At 32.9% G+C, this 24,474-nt stretch overlaps 1 protein-coding gene across 1 annotated transcript in view; it reads left to right on the top strand.

Moving 5' to 3' along the window:
- The window catches only part of LOC106467606 (ankyrin repeat domain-containing protein 12-like), a 75,027-nt gene that overhangs the window by 26,457 nt on the left and 24,096 nt on the right, over positions 1-24,474 (top strand). The window contains exons 5-6 of the mRNA XM_022395812.1: positions 20,085-20,282; positions 23,230-23,372. Coding sequence (XP_022251520.1) covers positions 20,085-20,282; positions 23,230-23,372 — 341 coding nt within the window. The remainder of the gene's footprint in view (positions 1-20,084; positions 20,283-23,229; positions 23,373-24,474) is intronic.

The following is a 24,474-nucleotide window of genomic DNA, read 5'->3' as shown; positions in this document are numbered from 1 at the left end:
AATGAAGCATGTAGAAAATGAATTATTAAATGCAAAGACCAAACCAGCCACACCTCTTTCTGCATTGGCTCAAGAGTTCAACTGAAAACACCATTGTGACTATACAATCTATTTGTGCAGCTTAAATGTAGAGGAAGACATTTTGAAAGTCTTTTGTCTTCAGGTCAGTTTGTGCAAACTACTGCAGACCTTGTATAGTTTCCAGGCAGATTGAGGTGGATGTGCCCTGATTGTTTGTTTTTTCCTGATTGATGGAGCATTGAATTGGCTAGGGTATTTTTGCAACCCAGAAGACCAAATAGCAAGATGGTTCCAGAAACTTCAGGAATATAATTTTAATATTGTGTACCACCCTGGATGGAGCCATGGGAATGATGATCACAAAGACCATGTGTTAATGAAGAGTGTAAGCACTAGGAGAAGAGGAAAGAAGTACAGCAGAGTTTAGTCCAAGATGTGGCATCCACAAATAATGTTAAGGAACTGATGTGGTACAACACTCATCTGATAGATGCTCAGGCAAAAAATAAAAGCTTTAAACCAATATTCAGTGGCTTATGAATGGTGCAGAAATATACTCATGGTAAACAGTTGCTCCATATTGCCTAAAAGCAAAGATGTATTGGGCACAGTGGAATTCCTTATGCTTACAAAAGGACTTATTATGTTGGAAGTGGGAAGATACCAGTGGACAGAAGCAAAGGCTACAGTTTGTACTTCCCCAGCAGTGTCTACATTCTGAAGCACTCTGTCATCACCACAAGTTTCCAATGACTGGGCACTTGAGTGTTAAAAAGACACTGGAGTGAGTAAGAGAACATTTCTACTGGGTTGGATGCCAGGGGTCTGAGGAGAATTGGTAAAAAAAAAACATGTGAACTGTGCTGTAAGCAAAAATTACCATGAAAGAATGGGCAGCTGTAGCAGTATTGTGCTTGGTCTACTGCTACAGAATGACAGTGGGAATAAATATATCATGGTTGTGATGAACTATTTTACTAACTGGCCAAAAACATATGTTATTCTTAACCAGGAAGCAGAAACCCTAGCAAGAAAGCTCATCAATAAATTTGTCTCAAGATTTGTACAGCAGTTCATGAAGCCTCTGGCAACACTTTATCATTACTATGTTTGGGAGAGCACTTAAAAGTGCCACTGTAACTTCTGTACTCTCATCCAGAGAATAGTCACTCAGAAGAATCTTACACTGAATATGCAGAGAGTTTAAGAAACATCATCGATGTTATACATGACTTTACCTGAGGAAGACTTAAATGAGCTAGTGATAAAACAAAAAGTCACAATGATGTTAATACTGATAAGGCTGGATTCCACAGAGATGGCATGGTATGGCTATACAATCCCAACCATAAGAAAGGATGAACTCCAAAGTTAAGCAGGTGTTGGGAGGAGCCATATGCTGTGCTGATAAGAACCATTGACGTGGTTTGCAGAGTCCAGAAGTTTAGGTAATCCAAGCCAAAAGTCATCCACCATAATCATGTTTGAAAGTATATTGATGGGTAATTTCGGAGAAGAGTTTGGCAGTGGAACTTCAACCTGCAGGGGAGTTCGGAGTTTCTTTCGAGACTACTTCCAGAGGGACATCAAGGATGGATCCATCAATGAATTCACTTGACTACCTATCTATGAAAAATTTCCACAGTGACTGGACATCCAATGACAACAAGAGACAAGAAGCCATCCCATCTGTATACCATGGACCTTGAAAGAGAAAATCATAAAAAAGACTTGGCAAAACGACAGTTTTATGTAGTATTTTATTTTTGTATTAGTATTTTCAAGAACCTTTATTATCCAGGAAGGAGACAGTGTTAAAAATTAATATTTTAGTGTTGCAGTTTGTTTTTAGCTAAAGGGATCTTCAGGTCATAGTGATGGCATTAAGATCAGATACACCTAGAACACCTGAAAAATTTTAGGAAATTTTACAGTAAATTTTCTCATAGATTTTGAGGATAATTATAAATATGGGGTCAGTGACACATCCAAAGATACTTAAAAAGATAATAAGGTGAATTGGTCAGGGTGTCTTTTTGTTTCAGGTAGAGTTTGTTTTCAGCCAGGAGGTACAAGTAAGTTGATTTTTTTATGAGTGTAGTGCAGTAAACATAAACTTACGAGTTATAATAGTGTACCAATGTTCAATCCTATAGAAAAGTCAAAGGAGAAATAAACAGATTTGTTATCATTTATGTGGACTGAACTTTGAATTATTTTCACCAGATAATTTAAAAGAATTGGCCAAAGAAAGAACTTTGGAGCCATACTCTTAAGGTGATTGACTGGTTAAAAAGAGGTGTTCTATTTGTACTTGAAGTTTTAAACTTATTTGTGAATCTGATTTTATCTCATATTACCAATATAAATGTAACTATGATTTAGTTTTTGAAGACAAATTATAATAGTCCCACCTGATAATTTTATTAATGTGATACAATGATACCAGTGAATATTTAATTAGCTGTTTGGGATTCAACAATTAAATGTAACAGTATTTAAGTGAAAGTGAAGTAGAAAGATATAATAAATTAAAGAAATTTAATTATTATCCTCTCACATGTTACATATTACTACATTTGTTTTTAAATTACAACATTTAACCCACCATTTTTGACCACCAATTATCTTTGCCTTATACAATATTTTTTTGTGTTTGTAATATATTAACAATATTTTGATGATTTTTGTTGGTATGTTATTCTGGTTTTGTTGATAAGAGTTTCCAAAATAAAAAATATTCCACAATTTTGAGCCAACTACCATCGGGGCTCAAATTTGACATCAAGCTAATTTTTTGTGTATACTACTAGATGTTATATATATATATATATAGTGGGATTATTAAATGTAATTATACAGCATCTAGATTTACTCTATATGATATTACTCTGTATTATACTTGAGTTAAAATGGATATAATATCATCAAAGGCTGGTTGTATCATGGCAGATTCAAAAGTTAATCACAAGCAATTGTAACGAGTTTTAGAATTCTTCTTGTATTTAGTGCTTATCAGTCTTACATATTGCACTGACTTAGAAAGGTAAAAATGGTATTAATATTGATTCAGATTTAAGTGAAAGTAAGCAAGATAAATTACTTCATATAATCTTGGATTATAATAATACAAAAGAAGAAATAGAAATAACTGACCAAATGATAAGCACATATTTGTTAAAATGCAAAATGAATTGAAAGTTTGTTGTTGTATTTAATAAAATTTTATGTGTTAGCATTCTAAGTGGCTACATCATGTCAGTCTCAGAAAGGGGAAAAAAAATTCAGAAAAAGCACAAAAAAACTTTTTTTTCTAATAGAATTGGGCTGCCAAGTAAGTAATGTGGAGCTTTGAGAACACAGACATTGACCATTAGTTGCTCAAGATTAAAGTATATTGAATATAACACTATGTGTAATTTTGTAATAATTGTAAGGATTAATATCATATTGTATTCTTTTTTTTTATAAGGTAATACAAGAATCATCACATTTCATGTTGATTGAATATGTTTTCAAGTTCTTCAACAATGTAGGTAATAAATAAAAGTAAAATTAATGTACATTAAATTTGTTTTTATATCTTCAAAGTAATCACTTGTATTTATATTGATTGATTGATTTTCAGGTTCTCCACAATTATATGTAACAATTGTAGGGATAAAATACATTTAATAAAAAATTAATTATAATTTTTTTTCTTCCTCTCTAGCAAACAACTAATTAGATTGTTAACCACAGAGTGTTATTAGTGGTATTTAACTGCAGCTCTTCAGACAATATTTTTAGATGGTTTGAATAGATAGTTAGATTCAGAAACAATATTTTCTGATAAAACTCTGTGACTTTTACAGATTATTTGGAGAAGCTGTGCCTTTGTGCAATTGACTCATGTATTCAAAAATTTGTTTTGAAAATGTCATTAAGGAGCAATAAAACTTCCTACCCACTACCATAAAGAAATTTATAGGATGGAAGTTTTGTTTTTGCACAGATTCTTTAGAAACAAATACTATCCTATTTGCTAAAATTTCTTCATGAAAAAGTATTTGAGAAAAATATCATTAGTGTGTTTGGATTTTTGTGTGAGTGCACTTTCATATGGAAAATTGTTAATTCAGCATTTGGGATAAAGATCCATCTTGTACCCAAATGTTTATTCATTTGAAAAGAAGAATACAATAAAACACCTGTAATAAATGTAAATTAATACATCACTTAAGATACTATATTCTTGTTATGTAAAAAGATTCTTGTAACAGTATATTTTAGCATTACAGCACACTCATTTATCACTTTATTCTACCAAATTAAGTTTGCTGAACATTCCATTTCTTTACAAATGTAAAGTATAATAATCATGTGACGTGCCTGTTGAGTGCTTGAGCCATGTAAATCCACTCATGCCTCAGTCAATCTTCTAAAAATGGGCACAAGCAAGAAACTTTTCAAACTTTATGGGGTTTCGAGTCCTTTTTACTTCACGAGATAGAAACTTAAATTAATTTAGGTATGTGAATAATGTTACGTCATTTGGTTGATTTCATTATTCAATATTATCCAGCAGACCAACTGTTTAATGATTGTATATATATATTTATGTTAAAGATTTCTTTTCTTTTTCATCAGAGGTGAAATTGAAAAGAGAATCTTTTGACATAGAGGCCTAATGCTTTCTTTGATTGGCCATACCCTCTGCTGTGGACTGCAGTTTCACCTATTCAATGCTCATCAGCATAGTTTGGGTCAGCAAACCAAAGAAATACCATTAAGCCTTTGATAATGGTGAAGTGTATATAATATCTATGTGATTTTGAGTCCATTTTACTTCATCACTGTTTTATTTATGAAAACAGTTTAGAATTACACTATTATTGAATATTAAGTTATTAGATGGTTTACTAATTAAAGTTGTATTTCATTAAGCCTCTATGTCTCAGATTCTCTTTTCAATTTCACCTCTGGTGAAAAAGAAAAGAAATCTTTGACATATTTATATTTGTGTATGTGTATTTATATATATACAATTTTCAAACTTTGCTCTTATAACAATCTTATCTTACTATAATGGATGTAACATGTATGTCAGTATCTTTGTATGTAACCAAAACTCTGTGCCATCTATTGAATGGCACCACAAACAAAAATCCATATAAATTTCACACTTTGGGTATTCAAAATTCAGACACTTAGCATGTATGTCAGTATCTATGTATGTAACCAAAACTCCTGTGCCATCTATTGAATGGCACCACAAACAAAAAATCATATAAGTATCACACTTTGGGTATTCAAAATTGAGACAATTAGAAAAATAACTGGTATGTGCAAACCATTTCTTTATAATAGAACATAATTTTATATAAAAGTACTCTCCTCACAACAAGAACACGAATTTCACTAGGATTGTACATGAGGGTTTGATTATATCTCTATTGATGTAATATTTAAATATAGTACTGAGAAACTGGAGTTATTAAAAAAAATGTCAATAAACTGTACCACTTTTAATGTATAAAAACACTACAGTTTATATCAGTAAAATTTATGAAAATTTGGAGCTATGTACATGGAATCATTTAGATGCAGTGAGTTTCACAAGATTAAAGAGCACAATCCGACCACTTTTTCAGTTTAGGAATGAAAAATGGTAGCTCAGTACTATTTAGCAGGAAAAAAAAACATCTTTAAACTTTTTATTGTTTTCAGAATTTCTAGTGCATGCATACTGGAGGGATTTAGACATTTTGACAATGAAGTTATAAAAAACTCTTGAAATGATAATAATAACAACTTTTTATTTCAACCAGTGTTTTGCCATTGTGGTTTCATCAGGGCTAATACCAAAACTACAAGCCCTGATGAAGCCACGAAAGTGAAACATAGGTTGAATTAAAAAGTTTTTTTCTATTCTATTATTATCTGGAAAATAAAGCTCATTTATTTCTGACTTTATTGTCAAAATATCTTTAAACATGTATATATTATAACTATTGTATTACAATGTGAATAGTGCTTCTAATCTCTCTCATCCCACTGGGTAAATATAAAGAGAAAAAAGTCAACCTTGATGTGAAGAACAAAGTATTTTTCAAAAAGGTTTACTATTAGAGGTTGTGCATTCACATTACTAGGAAGAAACTTTTCTTCCAGCTTATTCATTTCAAGCAAGTTTTTAGAATAAGGTTATTTCCATACGTCTTTAAAATGTATATATTTTTGGTTTGTAAAACTTGACTAGTAGCTAATTGTTAACATTGTTTGTTTTTTAAGCACAAAGTTATACACTGGGCTATCTGCACTGTGCCCACCACAGGGATTGAACCACAAAATTTAGTATTATAAATTATTAAGCACATTGCTGAGCCACAGTGCTTAGTGATTACCAGTGAGAATCTTAAGAAAAACTGTCTAAATGATCACTTAAGTAGAAAAGTTAACTGACTGGTGGAGCCTCGCCAGTGCATTGATGAAATATGAAATAATATAACCATGCAAACTCATTTTTTTTTTGTAAATTTATTAACCTTGTGTAACTTTCTTCTCTTATTGTGTTTTAAAATATATGTAAAACATATTTCTTTCACAAAATACTATCTTCAAACAAATTAAGATTCTTTAATGTATTGGGTGGCTTTTCTTGTATGAAACTCTCCTTGTATATTTTAACCATTGAATTAGTGATGGGAACTTTTAAACACATTTTTCTAAACTATTTGTGAACTATACTGCTTTGAGTACATGTAGTGGTGAATGAAATGATAGACTGGGCTTCGTGATTTTTTGTTTTTGTAGTACATGAAAGATTTGATTGAATAAGTGCTTTTTTAAAAAAAACTTAATTTCACCTGGAATTGAAGTGTGTGATATGTTCCCCAAAAGTGAAATAACAGCTTAACTTGAGCATTTAGAACTGAAATTTTCTGATATGTTATTTTAAGTAAATTTGTAATTTTTTCTTTCAAATAAGTTGATGTTTTAAATAGAAAATGAAAGTGAACATGTATTTATGTATATTTAAAGCTTTATGAAAATAAATTGTGTTAAAAATATATCTTAAGCAAAATTTATATATAATATTCTTCTGCTTTTGTGAGGTTCAGGACATAAGAATATTTTTGTATATTTTAACATGAAAAGTTAATTATGCAGTGCAACAAACTATTACAAATTGACAAACACAAAGATATATCTGATGTGAAATGTATCTCTTGTAGTTGGGAAAAAATATACAAAATGCAGCATAATGGATGACAGTAATATGTATCAAAGTGAACTGAATAATCAGTAACAAGACAGATGCTCATGCACTGTACAGTTGCTGTACATTGGTCGCAATGCATGCTGCAGGTAAGTTTATACTACATCTGCAACCATGTCTTTGAGATTTTGGTCTTATTCTATCATTAGTATTAGAGAAAGTTTAAAAAACAGATATTTCTAGCACTTGACTAATATTTTACAAAATAAAACTAGGTGCATTTTGATGCCTTTCGCAAAACTTGCTCCAGATTAAACAGTTTTGAAAGGAGTTTTTAAATATATTTAGTAACTTTATCGTTTGTTTACGCGACTTTCATGCTTGTATTACCTCCTTCACAAATAGTTATTAAATCCTGAACTGTAGTTCTTCCCATAAAATTAGTCGAATTCAGTCAACCTCTTTTTAAGAAACTATATTAATTGCTTGTGCTATCCACATCTTAATAAAGAACATATACACAACTATTTTGGATAAGAGCACTTTGTATATTAAATATTTTTTTATTATTTGTAGTAATAATGATTTTAGTTCATAAAGAAAACGGGGACTTGAAAACTCTCTTTACCTTTCCCAAAATTACCATTTTTAGTATATACTTCTTCTTTTTATATTTGCAACGTGTAAATATTTGTGCAAACTATATATTCAACAACTCACATTTTTCATAACCATCGTCACTAATATTTCATTAAATGATAAACCTACTGAGATAGGCGTTTCCGTTTGTACCACACGAACCAAAACGCGGTATATATAAATAAAATATGAGTCGAAAAATTGTTAAAAATTCTTTTAGAGTTCTAGATAATCACTAAGATATTTTACGTTCGATTTTTTTTTCTCATTCTTCCAATAACTTCAAAGTACTAATGATCACAGGTGTAAGCTGCATTTTGAATTATATTAAGCAACCGACTTTTCGTCAAATCTCTCGGAAAAGAGAAGTGAAACTGATTTAACTAGTTCTCGTTTCTTGCCAACAAAAGCAAAGAAAAAGTATTCACATGTCGTGTACCGATAAGAATTTATGATAAATACTGATTTTCAAAAACTGTAATTAATAGAGTGTGCTATGTTATAAACATAGTTTGCAAATAGGTATGTAATATTTCTCCTTTATTAAGCGCGAAACTAGTTACTTGTATCGTAAAACAAGCACCATGGGAAGTGCACGATATGCATCTAACGCATAACTTAGATATTTAATAAGCTTATTTTTCAAAACATTGAGTATGTTTTTCGTTAGTTTTTTAATTATTCACAGTGAAAGGTAACAAATCAATTAATGGTTTTGCGTGTTATATACTTTTAATTCATGATGACGTCTCTGCTATACATGTACTTTTAATGTCGTTATTTTTTTGCAAATTTTGTTGTCTTTTACATTGGACACTAGGTGTCGTATTAGTGAAAGTGAGGTTTCGGGCCTACTTCTTTGTGAGGTATAGATTTGCAAATTTTTTATTATAGCGTAATTATTCGTTTAGTATTTTATTAACACGTTAAATTTTAATTATCTGTATCATAAATTATACTACGTTAAAACTTAGGCTCAGGTTAAAATCGAGGAACATTAAATAACATACCGACAGTTCAAGTTTCAACTTTCAAGGTTGCCCTTGCATACCCACATTTTGACTCTGGAGAATCTGAAAGTAAAAATTTCAGCCCACTTTTTATTTTTCAAGGAAATCATTGGTTACCCTCGTAAGCACTTGTCAAATTATTGCTTCACTCTACCGATGGCAGCTCACTCCATAAATCGATTACATTGGTCCGTATTACTAATAATAATATCAGTATTAGAAATAGGAAACTATAATTGTCTTTAGTTTAGGCCAACGTATCTATCACTCAATGATTTTTCTAAATCTTAAAACTTATTACTGAACTTAAATGCACTGGAAACCCTAGAAATGCGCTCATTCTCTGATAACGTTGATATTATTTTGCAATTTTCTGGTCAATATTAGTATTGCCACTCTTACAGTTATAGTTTTAATCTGGACTACAGGTTTTCAAACATGTGTCTGGTGTACCTTATTGTGTTTGTTGGTACACTTAAATATATATATTTTCATTTATATAGTAATAAGTCGTAAAATGTAAGAATTAATACAATTTATAATGGCCGTTTTTCATTTAGCAAAATGAGATGCTTACTCTGCATGTTGATATATTTATTACCAGTAAAGTAGGTTGGTGCCCCCTGACAAGTGGCAACTTTCTTTTCCTGAGTAATTAGCTAATGCATTATTCTAAAAACCTATGCGTGAAAGCATAGCAGTGAAACATTACAGACACAGCCATGAGAGGAAATTGAACAGTTCCAGCTACTAGCAAGTTCTCACTTGAGTGCATACAAAAACAGAAGTAACAAAAGTGATTAATATATACATATAAATGAGAAAGATTACATGCATATTGTGCTTTAGAAATATTTCATAAAACTATTACTATAAGAGAGTGAATCATGTACATTAGAGCTTAAAGTACAGATTTTAAAAATTCAGTAGGTTTCAATCCTAATCAATATTAGTTAACATATGGCATCAGAACACATGGAATTAAGTGTGTAGGTAGTACAACAGCAAACACACATTTCTCCTACACTAAGGGTTTCACAGCCTGTGAATATTCACAAAAGTCTAGAATGCCCATGTACACGTGTCCTAATGTAATTTATGAACTAATCTACCAAAAGAATAATATAAGTTTTAAATTAATGTGTACATTTTTGGTAGATTTAATATGTATTTGGGTGTATTTTAGTATTCAGAAGGCAGGATAATGAAGTCAAAGTCTTTTATCCTATCAGTCTTTTGAATTATATTGTAAACTTTAATAAATCATTTCATTCCATTCTTTTCTCAAGAAAATAAAATATCTTAACCTATCCCTATAAAAGAACCCTTCTATTCCTAAAATCATCCTTGTAGCTCTCCTCTGAACCTTTTCCTGAAAGTCATTATCCTTTCTTAGATAAGAAGGCCATAACTAAACATTATTCCATGTGATGCTTGATTAATGATTTGTGTAAAATTAAATAACCTCGTTTGATTTGTAATCAGCATTTCTCTAAGTACACCAAAAAATTTGATTAGCATTACTGCTAGCAACTGAGCTTGAGAAATTTAACCAATAATATACAAAGATCCTTTTCTTAAGTCATTGTCTAGCATGTTCCTATCCATAAAAAACTTTATCTTATTATGATAATCCACATGCATTTACTATAATTAAAAGTCAATTTATCAATTGATTCAAGTAATCTTGTATATATATTGTGAACCATGGTGTCTGTATGTTTGTGTCCCATTTACAGCAGCTGTTTCCTGTGCTGCATTTGAAAAGCTGCACATACAGGCATGAATAATGTTGATGTCAAATTTTATTTTGCAAGCAGGGTATTCTTCTCTAAATTGTTAGGAATTAATAACACTATCACTCACATTTCAAAATGTGACATAACTTAAAGAATAAAAATCTAGATTTACCATATGTTATTGTTGAGCAGTTCTTAGCTTGATTGTAGTGCTCAACAATTAATTTTCTTGGTAGGCGGTATAAGTAACTCGGACCTTTTTAAAGTTCATGAAATAACTTTTTACAAGAGAAGACATTAGCAATATTCTTGACTCCGAGCATTCTGTTGAAAATATTGAATTTGACCTAAATCATGTCAATATTAATCCCTTGGAAGGCAGGAGCCTGAAAATTGGAGAATTGTTAATGTTATGCATATTTTGAAGGGGGTGGGAGAGTTGCTCTGGATTTATAGGCCAATTAGTCTTATTTTTGTAATGGTAAAAATTCTAGAGTCTGATAAAAAGCTTTCTAAAATCATTGAGTTAGATATGATATACATGAAATCCAATGCCATTCACCAAAGGGAAATTTTGCATAACTAGTATATTTTTTGAGATATTATTTGTTATCTTGATGGAAATGCTGTGGACTTTAGAGTTTCTAATAGCTTTTAATAAGGTGCTACACAGAAAATCACATTGTTAGGGTTTGGGAAAGACTTATTAAATGGATTGTATGGTGGTTGGATGAAGATTAGTTATAAAAAAAAAGAGATTAGTAGCATTTACTAATTGATTACATTTAATTAATCAACTAGTACATGCCTCCCCTACTTTCTGTACAAACAAAATAATAAGAAGTGGATGTATGCTAGCTTTGTAATGTTTTTAACCACTGCATTATTCTAACATGGTATTAATGTTTAGTTTTGTAAAATTGTTCTTGGTTGAATGTGATAGACCCTTCTGAAGGTCACCATCTGCGCATATTGTGAAAACATGTTTTGTTCTGAATAGAATATCTTGCCACAAAATTTTAAAGAAAATCACGACATTTCCGTTTGGCAGATGAATAGCTGATGTCAACTAAATAATACCACATGGTCACCATTATGCTTGTTTTTAAAATATTCAGCAATCCTACATTGATCATCTGTTATTCAAATAAATTGATAATTAAATAATAAAAACATGCTTTACTATCACCAGTAAGAGCAATGATGTTTTTATTTAAAACATGATTGCAATTGGAAATAATATAATAGCCAGTTTACTATTTATACTGTTTGAATAGGATAAACATAAAAATAATCAACAAAGATTTGTCATTTGAATATTTTGCAGTCACATACCATTTTCACTAAACAGTAAACTTAACTAGAATTATCTGATTTTATTTGGTGAACATAAAAAGAATCATGTTTATTAACATTGCAACTCACTAAAACCATAGTATATCTGTTTAAAAGTAAAAACTATTTAAACAAAGAACCAAACATAAATAAAATGCCTTTATAAGCCTTAAACAGTTTCTAGTAATGTGGCTTCTTTGTTTAATACTGTATAGGTATATATATTCCTATGTGTAAGTAAACTACTTGTATATGATGGTGTTGACAAAACCTCCAAACATTGTACATTGTTTTCAGATTTAAAAAAAAATCATTACTTATGCAACCATACCACTTCCACTTAATTTAAACATTTATAGTTTAAAACACATTTTTTTCACAATAATTTAACTTCCAATACAGTACTTACCTCCTCTATTGAACTATCAGTTCTCATTCGGCAGTGCTTGTGTTAGGATGTGCTCTTTTGTTTGTTTAATGCTTCATGTTTGACTTTGTTTCCTCACAAAGTGATTGTTTTTTAAATTAATTTGCTTTCATTCAGTCTGTTTCTTCTATTAAATCTTATCAGTTAATTCTAGTCACCTTATTTTCTGCACTCACATTTGGTGAACCTCTCTGTGCAATGAATTCCAAAATTAATGTTACCACTTTGGGGTTCCAGCAACCAGTATTTTTTCTCAGGCCTCAAATGGGGACAACCTGACGATGGATTTATAATGCTGGGAGATCGAACGTTACATGGGATAACCTTTGTCCCCGGACATCTTTCGGGCTCCTCCAGAACAGGCTGACAAGGACTTCACTCATCTTTTTCCACCACAAATTTTTCAGTTTTTTCTCATTCCCAACCCGATGAGTCTGCTAGACCTAATGCAGTCTTTGTGGATTTTATGTCTCAGGTTTATGATGTTTTATTTCTTTCCCCTATTTCTTATGCACCTCGTTCTTCCTTATTGCATGAACAATCTTCCCAACCCCTTTTTGGTTTTTCCTCCCTCACCTGATATTTGGGTTCATGCTGATCACTTTGCCTCACAATTAAGTAAGAGGATTAGCATGCCATGCCCCCTGCAGACTTCAGATCAATTTGCAGTTTCCTGCCATCGTGCAAACTATTAATTTTTAAACCAGCAGTTGTTAGGTTCCATATTGTCTATTAATGTAACTCAATCTCACAATGAAAAAGGTAGGTAAACAAAGGATGCAAGTAAACAAAGGTGTAGAGTGGCTAGGGCACAACAGACCATACTTGGTAAGTCAACTACATCTAAAACCTGCCTGCGGGGTACTGACATCTGCTTGAGGGTAGGATGAGGATCATACCATTTTAACCTCAAACCCAAGAACTCCAATTAGCTCTGAACTATCGATCCTGGAACTTGACATCCAATATCGAAGGGATGCTATCGCATGCAATTAACTCCCCAACTCTAAAACAGGCCGGGACCATTCAAATGGCAATAACATCCCAAAAGAAGAGAGGGCAAGGGATATCCAAGGACAGAACCAGAACAATCTCACATACCACCTCTGTGACCAATTATACAGGTGGAGGAAGATAGACAACTCAAACCTGTGTGAGGACATATGCTGATCGGCTCACTCTAAATCCAAAACCTGCCCACAGGGTACTGACATCCTCGCGAGAGTAGGATGAGGGCTCTAAATCGAAGGGGTGAACTGCATTCTGACCACTCACTCCATTGTTATTAGTTATCACAAAAAGGAGGATATCATGTCATCTATATTTGCAGAACACCATCGTCTTACTCTGTAACTAAAGAGTTATTGTGTGGAACTCATTCAGCAGGGTGCCTCTATGCCGCCCAATATCCTGAAAGATCCCCAGTCAAAAAACCAGGTGAGAACTTCCGACGCATGAGCCACAGCAGGCCAGTCAGTGAGAAACCCCCTAGTTGTAGACTAACGAAGGGATGGATGGAACCAGGTAACGAAAAAGTGACTCAACTTGTAAAACCATATCTTCTTACCAAGGACCAGATAAAAGCCAGGTGTGAAGATGCAGGAAATGAAGGGTGGGATGTAGGACATGTGATCAAGGTTGATGAAGAAGGTAGGGAGAAAGTGGAAGAGGGACAGAAGAGGAGAGGAGCAGTTGCTATAACTATGGGAACCAAGGCTGAGATGGCCAATAAGAAGCAATCAGGAGGACCCAACAACGAGTGGAGTGGATGAGAGAAATCACCCGATGAAATAATTGGATGGGTGTGTACACATAAAGATACTTGTATGACAAATGCTGGCTGAAGGAATCACCTGCCAGAGCCTGGGGATGAGGTACAGGCAATCAAAAGAGAGGTAACTTGTTGTTGAGGCCTATAGCAAAGGTATCCACACGGGAAGAACTCCACTGATAGCAAAGATTCATGAAAATGAGGGGATCTAATGACCACTGTGTGGGATACATCCGGTCAAGGCATGAAAGATGATCTAGGGGGGGAATGGGTCAATCACCAGGAGGCTTTGAACCATTGGTCTGTGAACAAAAGCTTTGCATATCAATGTTCTTGAACTTCCAGCCCTATGTCGGGCATTGCATCACTTCCTTTTTCTTGCCTGACATTGTCTGGTGATAGTTCATTTAGACAATTCTATGGTAGTGGCACATATCAACTACCAAGGGAGCACCAGGTCCAGAGATCTTGGTTCCCAGACATAGGATCTCTTAGACTGGGCCCACACACTTCTTGTGTGTCATGTGCTGGGTGCTTTCAATCTGGTCAAAGTGGCACTTTTGTAGACATATGGGCTTTGTCCAACCACCAGAGCAGATTGTGTTGCAGGGAAAAAGAAAGGGTAATAGGGTGGAAAGAAGATATTGAGCAATGTTCCATTGATTGTGAAATGCTCACTGAAGGGATCTCATATGGGTACGACTGAGGGGGACCTGTGATGTCATATATGACCACATCCCCAAAAGCAATAGAACCTCGCGAGCAGTAACTGACTGAGCTGAGAGGGCATGGCAAACCTACTGTTCCATTGAACTAAGTCTTAAAGGAGAAGGCTGGGCCAGACTGATATGAATGTTGAAAAAGACCCCTTAATAGATAAGATAATGAGTGGGTCTGAGGAAGGATTTCTGCAGTTTGAGAACCAGCCCACCCAAGCCACCACAGAAAGGAGCTGCCAAGAATGATTGGCCAATTCCTGTTTGTAATGAGCCTGAAGAAGTCAGTTGTCCATGTAATAATGAAATCACAACCCCCAGGGCATTGAGATGTCAAGTAAAAGCTTGGACTACTTGGCAAAATATGTAAGGTGCCAAGACAAGTCCGAAGGGGAGGACCTCAAATTGATAAACCATCTAGAGATGAACAAACCGAAGATAAGGAATGAGACTGAGGTGATATTGATATATGTATGCAAGTGTATTATACATTATTTAATTTCTTAATTTAAAAGTAAATATTAAAAATAAATTCCTAAATACTAGTTTCTGTGTGTCACGTGGTATCTTGAATGTAGCTTTTGTTCAAATTATATGTTTTGATATCCAAATACAAAGTCTGTAGTTTCTTATGAATTAGAAACTCAAATTACTGATATTGACAAGCTAGAATATAAAATAAAAACCCCTTTTCTTTTTGTTGATATCACTATATTTAGCAAATCAAACACAGTGGGCCCACCCACTTCCATTTTTGGAAATACTTGCTTACTTACACCTGCTTCCCTCTATCATGTGTTTATAACCAATCAAAAGCTCAGAATTTCCCCCATGTGGTTTTCTCAGCCTCTTTAAAGTGGGAATTTCCCAAGATTATTTCTTTTGTCTACAATCTCAGAATGAAGGAGTAAGTGAAAATGTTGTTCAAAAAACAATATTTTTTTAGACCCAAATATAGTTTAGTTAGTAAGCCAAATAAATTACAGTGGAATTCTGCAATATTAGTACAGTAATTGATAATGTTTTGTTTTACATCCACATGCAAAATTTGGGCAAGGCTTAGCATGCAGGTACAAACTTCTTCACAGTCATAAGTAGTAGAGGTCATTGTTTTCTGTATTTCTTTATTTACTGTTCTTTGTGAATAGTAATATTTTATTAACATATATAATGTATTATAACCAAAATACGGGTCCACTAGAACAAAGCCAAGACAGGTCACTTTGTAAATAACAGTTCAAGTGCACCACATCATTGCAGCTTCTGTAATGTTAGTCAGACATGGATGAAAGCTCGATAAAATAAAAAGTATAAATATGTATAGATGTATGAGTTTTCAGCTACTTAGAGTAAACATTTGTGGTTTTGTGTTATAATTTGCAGTCATCCTAGAATGAAAAAAGCATGATTTATATCTATTTCCTAATTTTTACGTTCGTTATGAGGTCGGCCAAATTGACCAAACTCAACTGAGATACAATAATGAAAATAACAGATAAAATATAAAGTTTTTCTAAAAAAAAATGTTTGATAATTATCTGGAGGTTATAGAGTTTTTGAATGTGAAACTTAAATTTTCTGATGCATTAAAGTATTTTTAATTTTTAAATCAAAATTACTTTGCACATTGGATAGTCAACATTCGAGAAGAAAAAAGTGCACAAGTAAATGATTTCTTTAAAAATCTGTAAAATTTCATGAAGATACACATACTGTATTAAAATGTAATGTATGAAAACTAACAAGCACAAATGAGAAAGTTAATGGGTTACTGTAGAATCCAGCTCTACTGACTTCATAAAAACTGAGAAAAAAAAAGCTCAACCAAAGTAAAATATTGACATCTTTTTCTTTTTGATACTATATGGTAGTGTCTGTCTGTTTTTATTGATTTCGGAAAGAAAGAAAAAATGAATGAGGGGCTTCCTTAGATCCGCACTTGCTTATATAACATTTAAAGAATACGGATATTAATTCCCCAAAAAATGTAGGGTTCCAGTCCTCCTTTCCTCCAACTTTATGTTTGTTTATACAACAGTACATAATTTCTAGAAAAAAAAGGATGGTTGATGGTTCTGAAGAATACAATTATGCAATTATAAATTAGGAACATAATGTAATAAACACTAAATATACATTTTATTTAAAACTTAAGCAGCCATTGAGTTTGTGGTGGGTACTGCCAACCAATGGCTGATACCTGTAGTTGCTTTACAATAACAAAGGTAGGGTGAGCTTGTTTAGTGGTAATGAGAATTGAACCTGAAACCCTCAAATCACGAGGCACCCTATTCTTCATTCATGTAGCTTAATAACAAAAAATATAGGGCAATATTTTGATTACTTAGATAGTTACAAGTCGGGGTGGCATTTGGATGGTCAATTAACTTCACAAATACAGTCAAATATAATACATATATTTTTTATTTTGTATCTTAACTATATTAAATTTTATTTGATTTATTGTAAACAATTTAAATTACATGGAAGAAAAAGAGCCAGTTTATGGTTTGTCTCTAGCCTTATGACAACCAAAAAGTTGGAGCTAAATACAGCACTGCAATTTTGATGTTGTCAGTTGTAAATAAGTAGTATTAACAGTCATTATACTTAATAAGTATCTGCTTTGTTTTAATAATATGCCATTATGAAGTTATATTGCAAAGTTTAAAAATCAGTTATTGGCTTCATAAAATTGAAATATATGATAATACTGCATAGTACTTTATCATTCCCCTGTAAAGGTTTCAGTCAGTGAATAACATGTATATGTAATGCTTACAAAACGTTAAAAAAAAAGGTGAGAATTGTTAGGCTTAAATTGAACACTCATTTTTTTTAATTCCTTGGTAGAAGTATAATTCCAAGGTTCTCTTTTAAGGACCTAAAACTATTCAAAAACCTGTGCTAATATATAGGTATTAGTGGTAGTTAATACAGGTTTTAGATATTTGACCAATTGTTAATTGTTCAAAAAATATGTAATAATCAACTGGTCATTTGACTGGTCAGTTAACTGACTTATGCAGCATATTTTAAATTGTAGAAAGAAATACATATCTTAGTATGGTTTTGTGCAATAAAAAAATGGTAGTACAGTATTTCGAAACCAATTCAAGTTTTAGATTTGCATTTGTATGTTTGTATTGTATGTACAGCACATTTATTATAGTTTGCTTTTAAAAATTTATGTATTTCACTTGAATATTTTCAGAATTACCTGAACATTTAATTATCAAAAAAAAACATTAAATGTATTTTAGTTTTGCATTTAGTTATTAAGCACTTTTCATTTTTTTGTAATAGTTAACCCTACAACTACGATATGCTTCATTAAATTTCATTCCAGTAAAAATTCAATGGATAAAATTGTCAAAAAACTCGATAAGAACTTTCATAAAAGTATGAAGTTTGAGAAAAATAAATATTTGTTTTTCTACTATTTCTAAGAAAAATTTGTTATTTATTGTAGTTATTTGCACTCAGACTCTGAATAGTTCATCTGCAAGGTGATTTTCATTTTGAGTATAAAAATACTATTTATTATCGTAGTTTTCACATTTCACCTCCTAAATTAACAAAAAAAATTTTTATATGGTAAATATTTATATCACTAATTAGCTATTATCATCAACATAAAGTGCAATGAAATGCTTAAAATTAAGAAATATAAAATATGTACATACCTTTTAACCATTTGTTGAATAATCGTAAAATATCTTCTTCAAGTTATATGCATAATTTCAAATCTTTACTTTTTTACTTATAATTTATTTTAAATGTTTGATTTTCTTTTACTATTCCTTACTGTTTGATTATTTATGTTGACACACGTCAATAGGTACCTGTAGGTGATAGAATGATATGAACGGCCGAAATACCTTAGCCTCCTGGTCTGGAAAGTTCTCTTTATACATGTTTAGTAATGTAAGCCTTGTATAGTGAAGGAAGCTTAGGTTATTTTATAAAAATTATTAAACCTTTCAAATATGAATTTTGAAATACAAATAATGCATAATTAACTAAAATATAAAAGTAAAACTTAAATACAATTTAACTGTCTCTAACTATAACATATTTAGGTAAGAAACAACTGAAGTGCTATCATGAACAAAGCAGCCAACAATGGTATAGGCAGTTAGATCTACCCAAGGATGACAACTTGGGCCAATTTTGAAATAACTATTGTTGGAGATAGTGTAAAAAAAAGCTCTTTCTAAGACCCAAGGATGACAACTTGGGCCAATTTTGAAATAACTATTGTTGGAGAATAGTGTAAAAAAAGCTCTTTCTAAGACCCAAGAATGACAACTTGGCCCAATTTCAAAATAACCATTGTTGGATTATAGTATAAAATAAGCTCTTTCTAACAACTATAAACACATATGTTGAAAGTACATGCAACTTCTAAAGCTAAACACTAATTATAGAAGATGGGTGTGGCACCTGTCAGGGGTTGATAAAACTTGTATTTGGTTTCAAATGCATTCAATGAAAGAACTTTGAAATGGCAAGTAAACAACATTCTCATCTAGACTTGTATGTACATGACTATCCCCTTAGCTTCAAGCTATACAATATTTCAACATTGTTTATAACTTGTTTGTCATGTGACATAAAAGTGAGAAATTTCATTATTGCTTTTAATGTTTCTTTTGAAATAAAGGAATAAAACTAAGATAATATAAAACTTAGAACAAATGATGATAATAACTTCATTAAAGAGCATTGAGAATAAAATGGTTTAATTAAATTTTGATTGTAACTCGGTAACATATGGAGAAAGGAGTTTAAAAAGTACGTCATTGTTAAAGGGTTAATTGGTTTGCGTCATTGAAACAAAGTGTTCCTTTTTTTTGTAATGTATGAAGGCTGTAGATTTATATATCTTGTAATTTGTTTCAATATACAATTCTTTATATTTTATGCATGCGCAGCTACTCCATTTTTTTCATACAAATTCTTAATGATACTTCAGTCAGAAGTTTGAACTGTTTATGGGCTATCTGAATTTGTTGATGCTCCTTTTGGTTAAGCATCATGCTGCCATGATGTTCCATGCTTGCTGTAATGTTGGTCTACTGGATTTCTTATAGCCATTATATAGGAAGTATAAGACTCGTATCTCTGAAAGATAAGTAAAATATTTTTATGGAAATTGTGGACACTGTGTATCTATTTACACTAATAAAATATCTTGATGTATTTACTATTCTAAAACATAGGTAGCTTCAGTCCAGCTACTCCTAGAAACATCACAGAAAACTGTAAAGTGAAGAAAAAAACACACAAGAAGTCCCACCTGTACAAACAAAACGAGAAGGGGGAAACGCCCCTCCACATTGCTGCAAAACGTGGCGATGTGCGAAAAGTACGTTTTTTGATACGTCAAGGAGCAGACATCAACATCAAAGATTTTGCAGGTAAACGTTCTTGCTTACAAGTTTCATTCGTTGTTAAATATGTGATTTAAGATATGTTATTTGATAACAAAGGCCATATATGAATTGAATGAGAGTAATATCATAATAATCAAACTGACTGATGGCTAGGCTATTGAAAGTAATTTACATTTAAAAATTGACAAACACAGTTTTACCTGGTTTCTAATTATTACACTAGAAATCCTGTATAAATAGAAAAGGTTTTTTAGGAGTAAATTTACATAGTTTTTGAACTATTAATGTTGCAGTTATACCCTGACACACAATGATAGCCATTCAGTCCCTTCTTTATCTTCAGTTTCTTCATCTCAGGGTGGTTTACCAATTTTGGGCTCTCCCCTTTGGACTTGCCTAGGCTCCATACATGTTTTGACACATTGTTCAGGCCTTTGTTCATCATATTCATACTTTGGAGTATGGTTTCATTATTATATGGAAGACTGGTTACTTTAGCTCATTCCAAGCAGGAGTTGACCAGTCACACTCACCAACTCCTTTCTGTAGCAGCTTGAGTAGGCTGGTTGATAAAATTGGAGAAGTCGGTTCTTCGATCCCCCCAATACTTAGTGCATTTGGGGGTCTTCTTCAACACCAACATCAGTCGAGCTCTTTCCTTCTCCTTTTCACCTTAGTTCTACGGTACTTTTAATCCACCATGCTCTCTCAGCTCAGTCACTTACTGCTTGAGAGGTTCTATCGCTTTTCCAGATGCGGTTTTTCAGGACTGCATTGGTTCCCCTTGGTCTTGCCCATATGGGATACTTGCAGTGGATGCTTCACGAACAATGGAACCTTGCATGGAATCCACCACCAATTCCCTACCTCCTTCCCTGAGAGTCAATCTGCTGCAGTGGCTCACAAAGCACATACATCGGCAGGTGTGCCACTTCCTTCCACTGTGTCTGGATGTCCATCTGTTTACAGATGCTTTCCTTCAGGGATGGGGTGCTTGGGCCGACCACCATGAAGCTTCATGCCAATGTTCTGTAGATGAATTTGTCTTGCATATCAACGTTCTTAAACTTCTGGTGGTTCTTCGGGCATTATCTCACTTCCTTTCTCTTGTCCATCACCGTCAACTCTACAGTGGTGGCTCATATCAACCACCAAGGGGTATTTGGTCCAGAGATCTTTGTTTCCGGACCTTGGATCTTCTATACTGTGCCCAGGAACATCACATTCGTCTTTTCACATGTCATCTGCCGGGTGCTTTCAACCTGGTAGCGGACCGTCTTTCACATACAGATTTAACCTATCCCATGGAGTGATCATTAGATCCGATTGTTTTCAGAGACCTTTGCCTCTTATGGGGTTCTCCCCAATTGGATGCATTTGCCATGAACTTCAATACAAATTTGCCCCTCTTTTGGTCACCTGTCCCACATCCACAGGCTGTTGATGCCTTCAGCCAGTATTGGGGACCCTACCATCCATTTGCTTCATCGGATGATTTCTCAGTACACTTTACTCCTTGATCACACCCCATTGACTAGCACAACCCTGGTTTCCGAGGCTCCATTGTCTACTCCTTTCACCACCTACCTTTTTTCCAATGTTTTCCTCCCTTCTCCATATTATGTTAATCCAGAATTGAAGGAGAGTTTGAAGTAGTCCATGGGTACCATAAACAAACATTGCAGGCTCAAAATTATAATCTATCCAGGTCTAGGGCTTATCAAACTCTCTTAGGAATAACATTAGTAGACTTATTTCTTAATCTTAAGAACCTATCATTTTATTAATTAAACAAATAGCAGAAATCCCATGAATATTTGGAAGTCATTCCAGCTTTCTATAAGCTTATCCAACTATTCTCCACATCACATGATTGAATTCCCGACCCTAAGTCGTGAAGGCTTAGGCTAGGTCATGACTGAAACACTTCTTCAAATTTTCGTGAAACTAGTGTATGTACACTACACATGATGGATAACAGTTACTATAACAAATAGGCTAACACAAAGTGTTACAACCATAATTTCTTTGCTTGGGATTGAAACAAAAAGCCACTACTTATACTAGCAATTAAATTGCTCCAAATAAATTCTGTGACAAACCTTCAATATTTCTTGCAGTTATTTAAAGGACAAAAAGTATTTGGTGATGATAGATAGTTCTTCCATTTAAACCATTGTGTTTACCTGAGACTGTACAACAACTCCTGCCTTATGTCATCCTTCATGTGCTACATGTGGAATTGAGAAGTGATGTTTCCAACACTACTATGTCTGTATTGTGTAGGATTTTCGTGGTACTGGAGTGAGAGAAAATACGCACTGTATGTATGGTGGTGTTTGCAGAGTTGGTTGTTTGCAACCACGTGCCTGTGATGTGAATATTAGATTTATTACATTCATCTGTGATATAATAGGCAGGTCAGTCTGCCAAGCAGGATTTCAGAGTGTGTTTGCCATAGATTTTGAACTGTGTAGCATAGGTTATAGAATAGGGAAGATCATTAAAGAAAATGGGTGGGGCTGGAGAAAAGAGAGGTGGGGTGACCCACCCCTCTGAAATAGCAAAACTAGGGCAATGATATAAAGAAAGCTATTAACTATTTTAGAGAGGAAAACTACCACCATATATTTTAAAGAATCTGTTTGGTTCTCTAAAGTAAAGGTCTAAGTAATAGGGTTACAATCCTATAGCTAATGTTGGTTACTGTTGAATATCACTTTCTTATTTGGTGTGGCTTGGTGTGTATTAACAAAAAGTCATGATATCTAATCAAATCACCTTATGTATGAAAAAAAGGTGCAGTCAAAAAAGTAATCAGCGTGCACATTAAAGGAATGAAGTCAAAATTGGTGGCCAAACTAGTGGCTACACTTGTATCATTGATTACAATTTTACAGCAAATATTCATTCATTAGTTAGCTAGGTCATGTATTATAAGTATTTTCTAAATTGATAAATCTATTTGTAGGTTGGAGTCCCCTTCACGAAGCTTGTAACCATGGTTGGTATGATATAGTGAGAACCTTGGTCAATGCAGGTGCTGATGTGAATGCTTCAGGCTTTGGAGGAGATACCCCTTTACATGATGCTGCAGTTAACAGCCATTATAAGGTGAAATATTATACATTATAATTTCTTAAGGCCTTTTTTTCCCCCCCATAACAGACTACCTACTTCATTGCATTGTGACTTAACCCGATGACTACCGGCTACTAACTTTCTTAGTAGACAATGCAAGTGTGAGGGCAAAATCATTTGTGAATTGAAAAAAATGATAGAGAACTTATCTTTTAATGGATTTCTGATTTTATTTTTATAAATAGTAGCATAACATTCAATTATTTGTATAAAATTGTATTCTTTAAATTAATGAAGTTTAAAGAGGAATTTAATGAAAAAATTCCTAAAATACGTTTTAGACTGTAAATAAGTACCCTCTAAGAAGAAATGTTTTTTCAAAATTTTTTTTGAGATATTTCCTTTCACCTCAGCACTGGTTCTGCCATCTATGATTGGTATCTAAACCTTTTTCTAGTCTGTTTTCTTTATAATACTGCGTCTGGGCATGTTAAACCTCAGTTGTAAAACTTTTAGCCAACCGTAGTCTAAAGTGTCAATTTCAGTACCAATTATTCCAATTGCTGTATCTCCCATTTGACAAATCATAGGATGATAAGGAAAGCACATGATGAAACGTTGTTCTCTGGATTTTACAATATGAATGTGGGTGGTGCTTATTATAGCAACTGCCATTTTATGTAGAGGTTGTATGTAGTACTGGCCAATAGGGCTTTTCTATAAGCGTTAGAAAAGTTGCTTCTGGAAAAACTGCATGGGATACACGTGACTTTTATTTTTCTTATATAGTAGCTTAAGTCATTCTGCATGGTATATCTGTTTATATTAATTATATTGAAAAATTAACTCAAAATAGATATATTTTTTAGGAAAGAAGTTGATCTACGATTGTTAAGGTTAAGAGTTACCGAGTTGCGAGTGCAAAGTCTTTACATGAATCAGACTTGGAACTTTGAACTGAAAGAGTTTGTGATTTTTTATATTCTTTTGAATTTAAATTAGTAGTTTTAAGCTCAATAATTTAGCATAATTTTATATTTAGTTAATAATAATAATATGATTCAGTATTTAGAATGAAAAACTTGTGTGATTTGTACGTAATACTATTAGTACCACAAGAGAATTATATATTTTT

Source organism: Limulus polyphemus, unplaced genomic scaffold, assembly GCF_000517525.1.
Source record: "Limulus polyphemus unplaced genomic scaffold, Limulus_polyphemus-2.1.2 Scaffold2676, whole genome shotgun sequence".
Taxonomy (NCBI): Eukaryota; Metazoa; Arthropoda; class Merostomata; order Xiphosura; family Limulidae; genus Limulus; species Limulus polyphemus.
The sequence above is the reverse complement of the archived record's forward strand: the minus strand, read 5'-3'. Positions and strand labels throughout refer to the sequence as shown.